The sequence below is a fragment of the Gouania willdenowi genome, chromosome 18, assembly GCF_900634775.1.
Source record: "Gouania willdenowi chromosome 18, fGouWil2.1, whole genome shotgun sequence".
In the NCBI taxonomy this organism is placed as follows: Eukaryota; Metazoa; Chordata; class Actinopteri; order Blenniiformes; family Gobiesocidae; genus Gouania; species Gouania willdenowi.
This window is the reverse complement of record NC_041061.1, coordinates 27,456,917-27,470,446: the sequence shown is the minus strand read 5'-3', so window position 1 is coordinate 27,470,446 and position 13,530 is coordinate 27,456,917. Positions and strand designations below refer to the sequence as shown.

Sequence of the window (13,530 nt, the reverse complement as noted above, 5' to 3'; positions counted from 1 at the left end):
GAAATGTTCAGCCCCCACTGTAATTTAAAGAATGAAAGTTGCTCAAATTAAGCAGTGTTATTATTTATGATGTTCTACATTATATATCATACAACACTGGATACATGCGCTTTAATATGGGAAATACACTTTAAAATGGAGGTATAGACTTGCTGTCATTTTTAAATCACTAAGTTAAACAACAGGTAGGAGAGAATAAAAAGATCCATATGGATTAAAAGCATTTAAAAGTCCAACAATGTAGATTATGGCATTTAAAGTCTCTAACAACGTAACTCCACATTCACTGATTGTCTGTGTGCTTCCGTGGCAGGCGGATACCGATTTTGTCGCGGGGAGGAGGGCAAGTAAATTATCACAACAACCGCTCAATCCACCGCTTTATATCCAGACAAGTGCGCACTGAGCGCAGGGTTTGCTCGTTCTCTGTTCCAGTCGGCTTGTTTTATTGGCGCATCACTACAAACAACAGATTTATGAGACTTCGAAGTTTGTTCTAAACTAACAAAGCTCTGAGCTGCTACGGGAAGCAGGAGGGACAAATGTCATCGGCTGCTGGTCCTTTAAAACTTTTTTACTTGGATTTATTTTATGAACCTTTGAATTTTATCACCATTTTTGATCATATCCTAGTCACTGTGTTTTTGGAACTTAAAATATTATGTAAATGACATTAAGAATTTTATTTTTTTGAATTAATTTGGGAAAACTTAAATGAAAACTTTTGATCATGAGCGGGGGGCAATACCTCCCCCCTTCCCCCCGCAAACTCTGCGTACGCTTAAAGTGTGAAAGATCATGGTACCATGATCAGGATCACAGATCCAGATAACTGTGAAATATCATGGCAATAAGCCACACCCACTTCCTTATTTTTTGTAAGAAAGTGGGTATGGTAATGCTCAGTCCCTCGGTTCGAAAGAAACCAAGCCAATCAGAACTGTGCAGAAAGAACGTCATATCTCCTGCACCAAGCGGTGTCAAAACAAACATGTTGCTTGCAACGGAGAAGATGTTCGGAGTTTCGCTCTGCTCTATTTACAAAGACCGAGATATATCGTGACAAGAAGAGGCCTTTAAAACCGCAAATCTGTACCGTACTACATGCCATTTTCCTCGGTTTAGCTTGTCGCTAAATTCACCTGTCTTTTCCAAGGCAATAAAGCTACAACACACTTTCAGGTAACGGACGGATCGGTCTACCAGCAGGGATGAATGCCAACACACACATTAACACATAAAAATAGCTTTGGCTTATAGGTATTAGCCTTGCATTTCAGGCAGTTTAAAGCACATCCCACCCAAACGCTCGAGCGTAAACCCATGTACAAACAAAAACAAATACAAAACTACGCTCTATGGCGCAAGAAAACTATAGTTTAGCAGTCCATCAAAAGTCCATGCACGCTGAAGTCCAAACCCCGACGCCTTGTTCCCACCGCAGGCTCGGTCCTACGGGGTAAAATGAACACACTTGCAGCAACAGGTAGCTGGCTACGGGGCCATAGGCAGCCCGGTTACTCACAAACACCAAGCAGCTGCCCTCCCGTGCATCCGAGGTCGGACCAGATGATCCCAGCAGCTCCGCGAAGCCTTGTTCTACCCGTCAATGGATGATCGAGGAAACCCCAACGGTACAATCCACAAAGAGGTAAGATCCACGGTATTGCAGCTCTGAGCAGTGTCAAGTTGGCGTGTGACGTCACAACACTATTAACACTCATATAGCCGTGACATCTCCCATTCACAATTACTTTTATACAGCTCCATTAATAAAACAGTAGTACGAAAGAAAAATGACCATAATTAAATGGTTTTATATCCTCTGTGACCAGGTTCTGCACAATAAATGACATTTAAAAAGGGTTGGCTCACCCCTGCTGGGTGACACACATGTAGGGACCTATGCGGTCCTTACATATGGTCGTCACATCTGCTCTTCGTTTGATTGGTTACTCTGTGTGTGTTTGTCCCGCCCCGCTCACCCCCCCAGAACTATAACTCCTAGCGAGCTCTTCCAGATTAATCACCTGTATTAAACATTGAATAATACAAAAAGATTAGGATGGATTCCAGGCTAACTGTGAATATATATTATGTGAATAATATAGGAGATATTTGGCGTTGGCAGAGGTTTGAGCTCTCTGTGCTCTTGTTTAGGCAGTAGTTTTTATGGACAATACCTTTACAAATCTATTCAAGAGTGAAACTTATTGCATACATTACATTCATTAACGTATTGTCAAGTGAGGAATGAGGTGACTTATCCCTGATGGTAAGCAGATGGGGTCACCCAGCTAAAGGTAGAATTTTTCTAAAATATTTATGGCTTGTGGGAATCCATTGCCTTTAGATAACTTTAGATGCTGTATAACAAATATTCCTATATAAATGTGTTAGCAATGTTGGTAACTAATAAATAGAATGATCAAACTATTTCCTGGGCAAAGAGTGAAAAGTTTAAATAATAGGGTTGTGTTAATATTTGTTTTTGTTTTTTCTAGGGGGCGTGGGGGGTGTTGCTGGGGGCTCTCTTCTCGGGGTCTCTCCGGGCAGTGTTGGCCTGGCAGGGCGTGATGGTGCCTCTTCCCTTCGGGTGTGGCTTGGTGCTTGTCTCGTCTCCTGGTTGCCTTGGGGGCCTGCTTCGGTGGTTGAGGTCGCTTTCAGCCGCTTGGTAGGTCTGTCCTGCAATCTGCAGACTGGTGGGTGGGTCCGGGGCGCCTTTGGCTGGGGGCTGCTGTTCCACACCGGATGTGTGCCGTTGGAGTGCCTCCTTCCCGAAGTGGCGGCCTCCGGTCGCTCGCGTGCCGGTGAGGGGCATTGCCCCATGGCTTGTGCTGTCCGGTGGGGGGCGGGGCCTGGGCTGTGCGGTCCTGCTGGGCTGTGGCCGGTTTGTGGGCTGGGGTGGGGGGCGCCCGGGGGCTGGCCTTTTGGGGATTCCCGGTCCCGGGGGGGTGCTCCTGGGGTTCGGCGGGCCAGGTCGGCTGGCAGGGGTGTTCCGGGCGGGTGGTGCAGGCCGCACTCTTGCATGCCTGCGGGTGCGGCGTGGGGTGGCCCCTGCTTGGGCGGGAAAATCAACATAGTTAGCCTTGTTGTCACGAGCCAGTGCAGCAGCAGCCATCAGAGGAACAGCTCACTAATTCTCCTTTTGCACAATTTTTCATTGTTAAGTTATGATTGATATGCTTTATTTGAATATTTGTATTGTTTAGATAGTTGGTTTTGTGTTTTGTTAATATAAAAGTTATTTATACAGTATTTTTTACTGTTTTATTTATGCATTCAGTGTTTTATTTAGAACTATTTATTTTGTATTTATTTTGTGTGCCATATTGTTAAAAATGTTCAAAAATATAAAGATTGATGGTCATTATTTGTTTTTTTGGTTATTTTGTGTTTTTCCATTGATTTAAAAAAAGTAAAGAATTGATAAAGTACCGGACCAATAACAGTTGTAGTATGGTAGTACACCCATCCCTAATGTTGAAGAGATAAAGCCACAGATTTGTTTGCTTTATTGTTGTAATCTGTGTTTGAAATTTTACATTTCATATTTATTTAAAGTTAACATAAATGTTTTTTATGGAACAGATTGATTTTTGCTTGTGTTTATTGAAAAATGCATGACAAGAGGCCCTTGAACAAAACATGCATCGCTGTCTTACAATGATTGCACTTCTTGTGGTGTTGACCTTTGACAGCATGTGAAGAATAAAAAAAAAAAAAAAAATGGTTTTAATGTTTAAAATCTTTCAAAACTTAATCATGGCTATGGAAGTAAATTATGTTGAGAAGCAAGTGCAGGAAGATTGAGTATAAAACCATCCAAGTCAAAGTAGTAATTGTTGTGTAAAGAACATCTGGTAATTTATATTGGGGACAAAATTAATTAAGAGTTTCTGTAGAAACTCCAAAGACAGGAAAACAGGTGTCTGAGGAAAGGAGTGACTTTTAACTGGGGTTTAATCAAACCCTAGTGGTTTCAGTTGTCAGTCTCAGGGGTTCGGCAGAAACATACTCAGTAAAAATGCGGAATACAAAATAAATTCCTTTGATAAAGTAGTTTAATGAACAATTAGTTATGTTAACAATATTTGTATTTAAACTATTAATTTATAAAAAAGTTTAATCTTGTGAGTTAAGAACAAAGAAAAATAAATTTATATATATATATATATATATATATATATATATATATATATATATATATATATATATATATATATATAATTTGCCATGCCTTTCCTATTAACGCAAAATGGAGAGTATCTCAATACAAAATAACACGATAAAAAAAATTTGATTTTTTTTTTTCCCCCTTATATTAAATTCTCTTCACTCTATAGGGGGCGCTAATGCACCAATTTTTGTATTTCCACATTGAGCTGTTTTAGGGCTGGGAGTTTAACCACTGACTCACATTTGACGCAAATCGGAGTTTGTATGAGCAAATGGGAGCATTTTCCAAAAATTTTATATTTTGTCATTTTTGCCCAAACTTCACGACTCTGCCCTGCGACTTTTGAGTACCATGAACTATATATTTTTGGAAAGCGCAGGGGCATGCCGACAACATGACATGGATTCCTTGTCACTGACGGGAAAGTGGCGTGTGTGTGTGTGTCAGTTCCGTTCCATTCAGCCCACTCATATTACTTGTACACCTCGGTCCACTTGGTCATCATTGGTTGCAGCTGACTACGTCTAGAAAACTCTCTAGAGGCCAAGATAATTATGATCTTCTTGTTTACATGTTCTTGCTGGTCAGGTGCGCACTTTCCAAGTCATTAGATAAGTTTCTAATGACCCAAATCAGATAAACCAGACTAACAGGGTGGAATCTGGACTGAGCCAGTCATGCACAGCAACAAAAACCTGGCACCTTCCAGTTGTCATCCTGGTCACACAGTGCCATGAAATAGCATTCTTCAACTTCTATCACAATTTAGTAATCTTAGTTGTGTTTATCACTGGCACAAACTACTGTTGTTTTCGTCAACGATGACAATGACAATGCCCCTTTTTTTCATGACAGTAACAAGATGATGACGAGCTAAACATGGCTCTGTTATGACTGAAACATGACGATATGTGATTGAATTTTTGTTGACAAGTCGAGACTGGAAGAAAATGTTAGTGGGTGGCCTGTCAGACTAGCTTGGTGTTCGAAAACGACAAAATGACCTCTGTGTTAACTATTCCTGCTCAGTTGGTCAAGAAGCACAGGGCTGAAGTTACTGTCATTCACTTGGGGGTTAAACCTTGTCTTGAGAAATTCCGCAGCCTTTATTGCCATGAATTGTTGCTCACTAAACATTTGCAGCTAAACAAAACCAACCTTTTTCCTTTTATCATTCAACCCGCTCAGATGTCTCACTCGACCATTTGCACACACACATAGTGCTTTCTCTCTCTTAACCCATTCAGTGCCAGCCATTTTCAGAATTTCTGCCACCCACAGAGTATTTTGTACTATGACTATCTGAAATCTGACACCAGATTCTGAAAGATTGAAGCCTCTACTTCCATCAGAATATTGATTCTGGCTTGTTTCGTTCTCCCATAATCAGCCGTTGAATAGAGCAAGTTTTCAAAAAACAGCCTTTTTCTAAAAAACCCTGTCAGTGACTTTCAAGCTTTTTTTTTTTTTTTGCTTTATTGACAACTCTAACATCTGAATATTATTTCCTTCTATAAAAAAAAAAAAAATAAAAAAAATAAACAACACAGACAGGACTTTTGATGGCAAAATTATTATTATTTTGCTATCTGGGTCAGAGTTGAATGGATTTCTTACTGTATTTTGGCGTTCCTCCAAGTCTCTCCCCCGTGAGTCTGCACACACGCAACTTCCTGCTCCTCGCGGACATGCCGAGTGTCACTGTTTGCCCCGTTTTTGTTATCGTTTTATCTCACCATCGCCACACTCTCCAAGAGTCCACAAAAGTTCCACAGATGCTCTGGTCGGGCGTGCGCTGCTGTGCGCTGATGGGAACATCGACATCAACTCTCGTAGCAGCATTTTCTGCCTCGTAAACAAATTTCCTCTCACCCTTAGCTCTGCATCCAAAGGTGCGCTGCCACCACCTACATGTTATTTTTCTATCTGTCTCACAGGTTTACTGTATTTTGTATCTGCTCCCCTCCGTTGATCACAAAGACATAACTTCCTCTTCCTCCCGACACGCAGTGATGAATAGTTTTGCCCGGTTAGTTGATGGTTTTATCTCATGATTGCAACATTATCAATAATCCACTCAGGTTCATACATGTTCTGTGTTAGTATGTGTTGCTGTGAGCTGCTCATCCTTGCTTCTTCCTCCTTAGCTAATGGTAGCATCAGTGACTAATCTCGCATCTGCTGCTGCTACCTTCAGTGCACAATTGGTTACTACATCACCCTACATCTTAGATATTGACTAGGGACCTCCGCCAGGGTGTATTCTAGTAATCTCTGTGATAAAACGCAAATGACAAATTATCTCGTCAATGGCACTGAGTGAGTTAAAGTTGCCAATTTCAAGCATTTATTGACCTAAATTAATGTTAAAAAACTGACACTCTAATAAAAAACAAACAAAAAAAAAAAAAAGTTTTGAGTTTTTGTCAACAATTTTGAGTTTTTGTCAACAAAAACTGGAATAAATTATCAAATTTTTTAACGCTTAAAATAAGCATTTATCAGCTCCATTGCTGTTACGCATGCAGATACCCAGCAGTTACACATGTAGTGGCCTTCACCTTTTGTGTATGGTAACACTGTGATATTGGATGATCCAGATGCAAGGATAGGGACTTTCATGTTGACCTTACTGGAAGAAAACATAAAATCAAATGAACAGTTAAAAGCATTTCAAAACCTAACGTAAACAAACATTTAATTTCGAACATGATTTGTAAGTGTAACAGTGTAACAGAGCTACATTTTTGACTTGTTTGTTCTGAGCAGAAGCTGGATATCACATAGTTTAACCATATGTAATATAATTAAAAACAATGGTGGCAACATAATTCTAGATTACGTATAGGTCTGCTTTAAGAAGCAAAACATCACCAATGAATGGTTGCAACTGGTATAAACAACTAGCAGGATATGAGTTCATGCAAACTGGTGTTAATATTGGATGACAATATTTGTCTGTTTTAAACAGCACTGTGCCATTGTAAGTCTGAGGAAGTGGATGGAAGAGATGATTTATGCAGTTGAAGAGGACATTCTCATTGTTTCTGACAAACCAATCCATAGTCTAAGATGATATTACATTGTACTTTTTCAAACAAAAAGATTGAGAAGGACATCCTCCTGCTACTCTGAAATGGCTTCAAAATGATCGATCAACCAGGCCAGAAATCACAGGCCGCACCCCCCAGTGACATCCCCGGTGAAGGTGCGCCCCAGGGGACAAAGCCAAAGGGCCCAGACGAGCCGGCGGACCAACCCACAGCAACCCCCCACTACCCAGCGACCTAGGACGCAAGCGCCACCCCCGAGCAGTAGCTACCCCCAGAGCCACCCTCATCCAGGACACCCCAGGCCCCAAGCTATCAACCCCACCACCCTAGGCTCCCGACAGGCCACCCCGAAGCTTCGTTTGTTTTTTTCCGCACGGACTCAGAGCGATCTTTTTTTTTTTTTTAACAGAGATATTTACAATGTACAATCAATATTTACAAATGATATACATCCAAAGGAGGGATCACATGCAATCCCATAAAATACCAGTGACATCACCCAGAAAATGCATACAAATATAGTTTTCACGGGGAATCAGTTCCTGTTTATTATCTTTTATCCTCTTTGGTTTACTATGTTGGAGAATAAGCAAACTGAATGATTTTTTTTATTTTTTTTATTTCAACCATATAAATTCTAACTTCATTTATTTTTATTTTTTTTATTGCTTATTAGCTTTTGTTCATGTACTCTTATCATGCACTAAACAACACTCTAAGTGTTAATACATATTTCTAACTTGTACAAATACATTGCAGTTCATAAAAAAATTAATAATTAAAAAAGGAACCCGGAACCCGGAACCGTGATACTTTGTCTGGTATAGTATCATGGTTACTCATATTGGTATCGTGACAACCCTACTGACACATGGCCTGCCCGGCTGGTAATCTGCCTCGTAGACATGTGGCCCGGCATGTTGGGTTCAGCGCCCACTGACATGTGGCTCGGCATGACTAGCTGAAGACTGACCTATTGCCATCTGGCTTAGCGTGTCCTGGGTCGGACTGACCTGACACGTGGCCTGATTGACCGCTAATCTGCCCCACCTACATGTGGCCCGGCATGACTACTGAAGGCTGACCTATAGCCATCTGGCCCAGCGTGTCCGGGGTCTGATGACCTGACACGTGGCCTGTCTGGCTGCTAATTTGCTCTGCAGATGTGCGGCCCGGCATGATGGGTTCAGTGACCACTCACATGTGGCTCGGCACGACTATTGAAGAGTGACCTGTTGCCATCTGGCCCGGCGTGTCAGGGGTCTGATGACCTGACACGTGGCCAGCCTGGCTGGTAATCTGTCCCGTAGACATGTGGCCCGGTAGTTGGGTTCAGCGCCCTCTGACATGTGGCCCGGCATGACTCGCTGAGGACTGACCTATTGCCATCTGGCCCAGCGTGTCCGGGGTCTGATGACCTGACACGTGGCCTGTCTGGCTGCTAATTTGTTCTGCAGACGTGTGGCCCGGCATGATGTGTTCAGCGACCGCTCATATGTGGCTCGGCACGCCTACTGAAGAGTGACCTGTTGCCATCTGGCCCGGTGTGTCGGGGGTCTGATGATCTGACACATGGCCAGCCTGGCTGGTAATCTTCCCCGTAGACATGTGGCCCAGTAGTTGGGTTCAGCGCCCACTGACATGTGGCCCGGCATGACTAGCTGAGTCATGACTGACCTATTGCCACCTGGCGTAGCGTGTCTGGGGTTGGACTGACCTGACACGTGGCCTGATTGACCGCTGATCTGCGCAATAGACATGTGGCCCGGCATGTTTGGCTCAACGACCACCTACATGTGGCCTGGCATGACTGCTGAATACTGACCTATAGCCATCTGACCGGGCGTGTACGGGGTCTGAAGACCTGACATGTGACCTGCCTGGCTGTTAAATGAAGACGTGAGGAAAGGCATGTTTGTTTAGTGACCACCGACATGTGGCCCGGCATGAGTAATGAAAGCTGACCTATGGCCATCTGGCCTGGCATACTAATCTGCTCTGTAGACATATGGTCTGGCATTTTTGATTCAGTGACTGCAGGTATGTAGCCTGGCATGACTAGCTGAGGACTGATCTACTGTCATATGGCCCGGCATGTCAGGGGAGTGGCTGACCTGATGCGTGGCCTGCTGCTTATTTGCTCTCTGGACATGTGAGAAGACCAAAAACCCTGAATGGTAATGCTCAAGCTTTAGATGGAAGTTAAGACTTGACCTTAATAGACCCATTAGGTTCACCACCACCAGTTGTATGCTTTCTTACCGGTAGTTAGGGTTTAAGGCCCTTTGGTTCGCCAGGACTGAGTTGATGTCTGGGCGTATGTAGGATTTGAAGGCAGAAGAAGACCATAGCCCAAATTGTTGCAGCAAGGATGAAGAAAGGCTTTGGTTAGCTGCAGTTGTGGCAGCGTTTATTCTGAATGAATGCCCGAGATATTACCGTGGGGCAGTTTGCACTTGAGGAGCACTTGTTTAAGGTGAAAAGGAAACCCACATTTTGATAAGGACAGTTACTGGGGGTAATTAAAAGGTTTTCGGAGTGGACAGAGCTAAGCCTCTCCTCATGTAAAAAGCAGCCCTGCTTATAGAAGCGAGGACCGGGTCTGTCTGTCGCTGCCGTAAGAATAGCAGCCCTCGTTGTAGAAGCGAGTGCCGGGTCGGTCTGTCGCTGCCGTATGGATAGACGACCTGTAGGGGAAACATTTTTGCTGCTGAGTTTGAGAAGGGGCGGACTTCCTGGTCCTCTACCGTCCGTGCATTTGCGTAGGCTGCTCAGGGCCGCCGTATCCTGCTCCAGCACATGTGGACATTGATCCAGTGCCCTGTTTACTAACCCTGCTAGCTCTCAGAGCTCAGAGAGACACATGCCCGGGTCTGGATTAATCCCCTGAGCCTGCAGTTGAGTTGTGATCAAACCTGCCTCACCTTAAGGAGAACTGACCCAAACGGTCAGACAAGTACTCCTACGCTGGTACTCTGAGGACATGGAGGCGATCTCCGTGGGGTCCTCGTGGGTGAAGTCTGGGGCTCCTGGGAAGGGATCAGAGTCTGAACCCGATATTATCATTCGTGATGAGCAAGATACGTGAGTAAACAATCTGAGTGGCTATTGCAGCGTTTGCACTGAAGCAATGGAACGTCTACAGGAAGAGAATGAAGGAACAAACACCAAACTTCCTCTCTGAACTTGCACTGAGCTCCATGTTAGATCATCAGGCTAATAAAATCGAGATTTAATGCAATTAAAACACTCCTCAAAGCAGGTAATTGTATTTTTTCTGAGAACAGACATCTTTTCCATGGAAATAAATTCTATGAGGAGATTTTGCCATTGGTTTATGTTTAAGGATTTTCCAATTCACTAATATTGTTTTTTTTTTTTTTTTTTTGCTATGGTGAGTGTCGCAAGGATGGATTGCGATTAGTTTACTGGAAGACCAAGCATCGTCAGGTCTGTTTTCAGACATAGACCAGCAGTACATCCTAAAAATGTACAGGTAACGGTGCCTACAGCTTATTTAGAAACCCAACAGCTGATGGGACAAATGATCTCAAGTATTTGTTAGATTTAGACCTCTTAGCATAAGTAAACCTCTTCCCTGTCGGCAGAAATCTAAACTCTGCATGCAGGTGCTGAGGGTCATCCAAGATGACCTTTGCCTTCTGAGTGGCCCTTACTTGAAAAATATGGCCGAGATCATTCAGGTCAACGCAAACAATCTTTCGGCAAAGTTTAACAATATTACCCAGCCTGTTTTTGATAATGATGCTGAGGTTTCCGAACCAACAGATCATTGCAAAAGTCAAAATGGACTCAAAAGAAGAATAAAACATTTTTAATATTTATCAATATTAAAACTCCTCAGTTTCCTCAAGAAGAACAGCCTCTGATTGGCCTTTTTGCAGATGGCGTCAGTGTTTGCATCAAAGGTCAGTTTTACGTCAAGGATGGTACCTAAATATTTATACTGGCTCACTGTCTCTACCTCTGAGCCGTTAATAAACGTAGGTGCTTTGACAGGTGGATTTTTTAGAAAGTCGATCAGCATCTCTTTTTGTTTTACATACATTGAGATGCAGCATAGACTCATCACACCATTTTAAGAAATTGTTCAGAACGGGACCATGGTCCATCTCATTTTACTGCAGGAGGCTGACTATCACAGAATAGTCTGCGAATTTAACAATGAACCTGGACTGGAACTCACTCTGACAGTCATTTGTGTAGAGCGTGAATAACAGTGGTGACAAAACACATCCCTGTGGTGAACCTGTTGAACGCATTGATGCTTCAGAGAAAGTGTCATTTACACGTGTTCTTTGTAACCTCATTGTGAGAAAATCGACAAGCCAACAAATAGTGCCAAAGTCAATGTCAGGTATTGCCGACAGCCTGCGAGCAAGAATATAAGGCTGCATACAATTAAAAGCTGATGAAAAATAAAAAAAACACAAACAAGCATGCATTTTCCGGCTCTCCAGGTGTCCAACAACAAGATCCAGTAATGTTACAGTGGCATCCGCCACCCCCTGTCTTGCTTGGTAAGGAAACTGGAGTGGCTCAATTTTTCTTTGAGACTTGATCAGTAATATCCTTTTTACAATACCTTCCATAACGAAGGAAGTGAGCGCCACGATGAATAGTCATCAACATTTTGGGCTTGGTAACTTTGGCTATGGGTATCACAGTGGATTCTTTCCATAAAGCAGGAACTTTTTTCTGGGATAAGGAAAGCTGGAAGATGAATGTGAAAATGCCACTCAAGAACAAGCCACAGTTTTTAAGTAATTTTTTAAGTAGCTCGTGATGCAGTCAGGCCCATGGCTTTTCCTTATATTTGTCTGTTCTCCAGACATCAATTTCGTCAATCTGTATTTGACTGCCCTCTGAAGTATATCTGAACTCAGCTAGTTCATCAGTAAAGTCATGTGAGTGAAATCTTAGATAAAATGTGTTTAACTCTTCTGCCAGAACAAAGTCAGGTTTAGATTAAAGAAGATGAAATACCTGCATTTTTTGTCCGATACAGGTAAACCAACCATGAATTCAATTCCCCTCCAGGCAGAGCAAGAGTTGCCACTCCTTAGTTCGTCCTCAACTTTATCTTTAAATCGCATTCTGATTTAAAACATTTTTAAGGGATTTACGTACCCAGGGCTTATTGTTTGGGTATAGTGTGATTGTCTTCCTGGGAATAATCATGTTTTCACAAAAAGGGATGTAGCTTGACACAGTGGAAGTCAGTTCATCCAGGTCAGAACAAGAGTCCTTGAAGACTCCCAGTCAGTACTGTAAAGACAGCCACCTCTTTGCGCTCAACTTTACCTATTTTGATGGCTGGCTTATAGACTGGGGCCAGAAAAATGCAATTGTGACCTGAGGAGCCTAGTGGCTCTAATGTATAGGATTTATAGGCCACTTTAATGGTGCCATAGCATATATCCAGCACTTTATCGTACCTTGTGAGGCATTTAACATACAGGTAAAAATGAGCAAGAGGCCTCTTAAGGCAGCAAATAGTTAAAATCACCAAGTATAAAATGTGGAGCATCAGGGGAAATGCTTTGCAAACTATGCATAAGTTTGACAATCGCACAAATCTAAGATTGTCTGGTGGTGGAGTACTATTTTAGAGTAATTACGCTGCAGGTTCACTGAGAAATGATTAGAACTGACTTAGTTATCTGCTGTTTAATATTCGTTGCTAACACTAGCCTCTGCAGCCGCAGCCGGAAAACTTATCAAGTTCATTTTATTTACCGTCCGGTTAATTGATTTATCGATTATCAAACCAGACCTTGTTGATGCTTTAGATTCAAAGAATTTATTAGGCACACTACTAAAATAATACAATACATTAACACATGAACCTCTGAGGAGGATTTATTATCTACCTATAAGAGCAAGGGACGTCTGTGTGGATGTGTGTGTGTGTGGAGCAAATATCGCCCCGTCGCGGTGCGAGTTCGACCTGAAACTTGGTCAACGGGTTCCAAATACCCCGAGTGTGTGTATCTGTTATTTTGGAGTAATTTGGTCATTTCAAAATGTTTATTTTAATTTTATTTCACTTCTGAACTGCCCCGAAATGAAACCTATTCAGCTTTTGACCTCAGGGTGTGAGGGGGCGCTAGCGCATCATCTATATGTACTTCACTGCACAGCTCACTTCCGGTGCGTGCATGAGCTCCCGTGGACTTCTCTTTTCTCTTTTGAGGAAAAATACTTTTTTACTGTTCTTTAGTTGGTGATGACATTTCGAAACGTTTATTTTCATGTTAGTTTGACCGTACGCTA

At 42.5% G+C, this 13,530-nt stretch overlaps 1 protein-coding gene across 1 annotated transcript in view; it reads right to left on the bottom strand.

Moving 5' to 3' along the window:
- LOC114480398 (NXPE family member 3-like) overlaps nucleotides 1–13,530 on the bottom strand; it is a 40,484-nt gene that overhangs the window by 2,932 nt on the left and 24,022 nt on the right. The window contains exon 5 of the mRNA XM_028474521.1: nucleotides 6,742–6,812. Within this exon, the coding sequence (XP_028330322.1) occupies nucleotides 6,742–6,812 (71 nt within the window). The remainder of the gene's footprint in view (nucleotides 1–6,741; nucleotides 6,813–13,530) is intronic.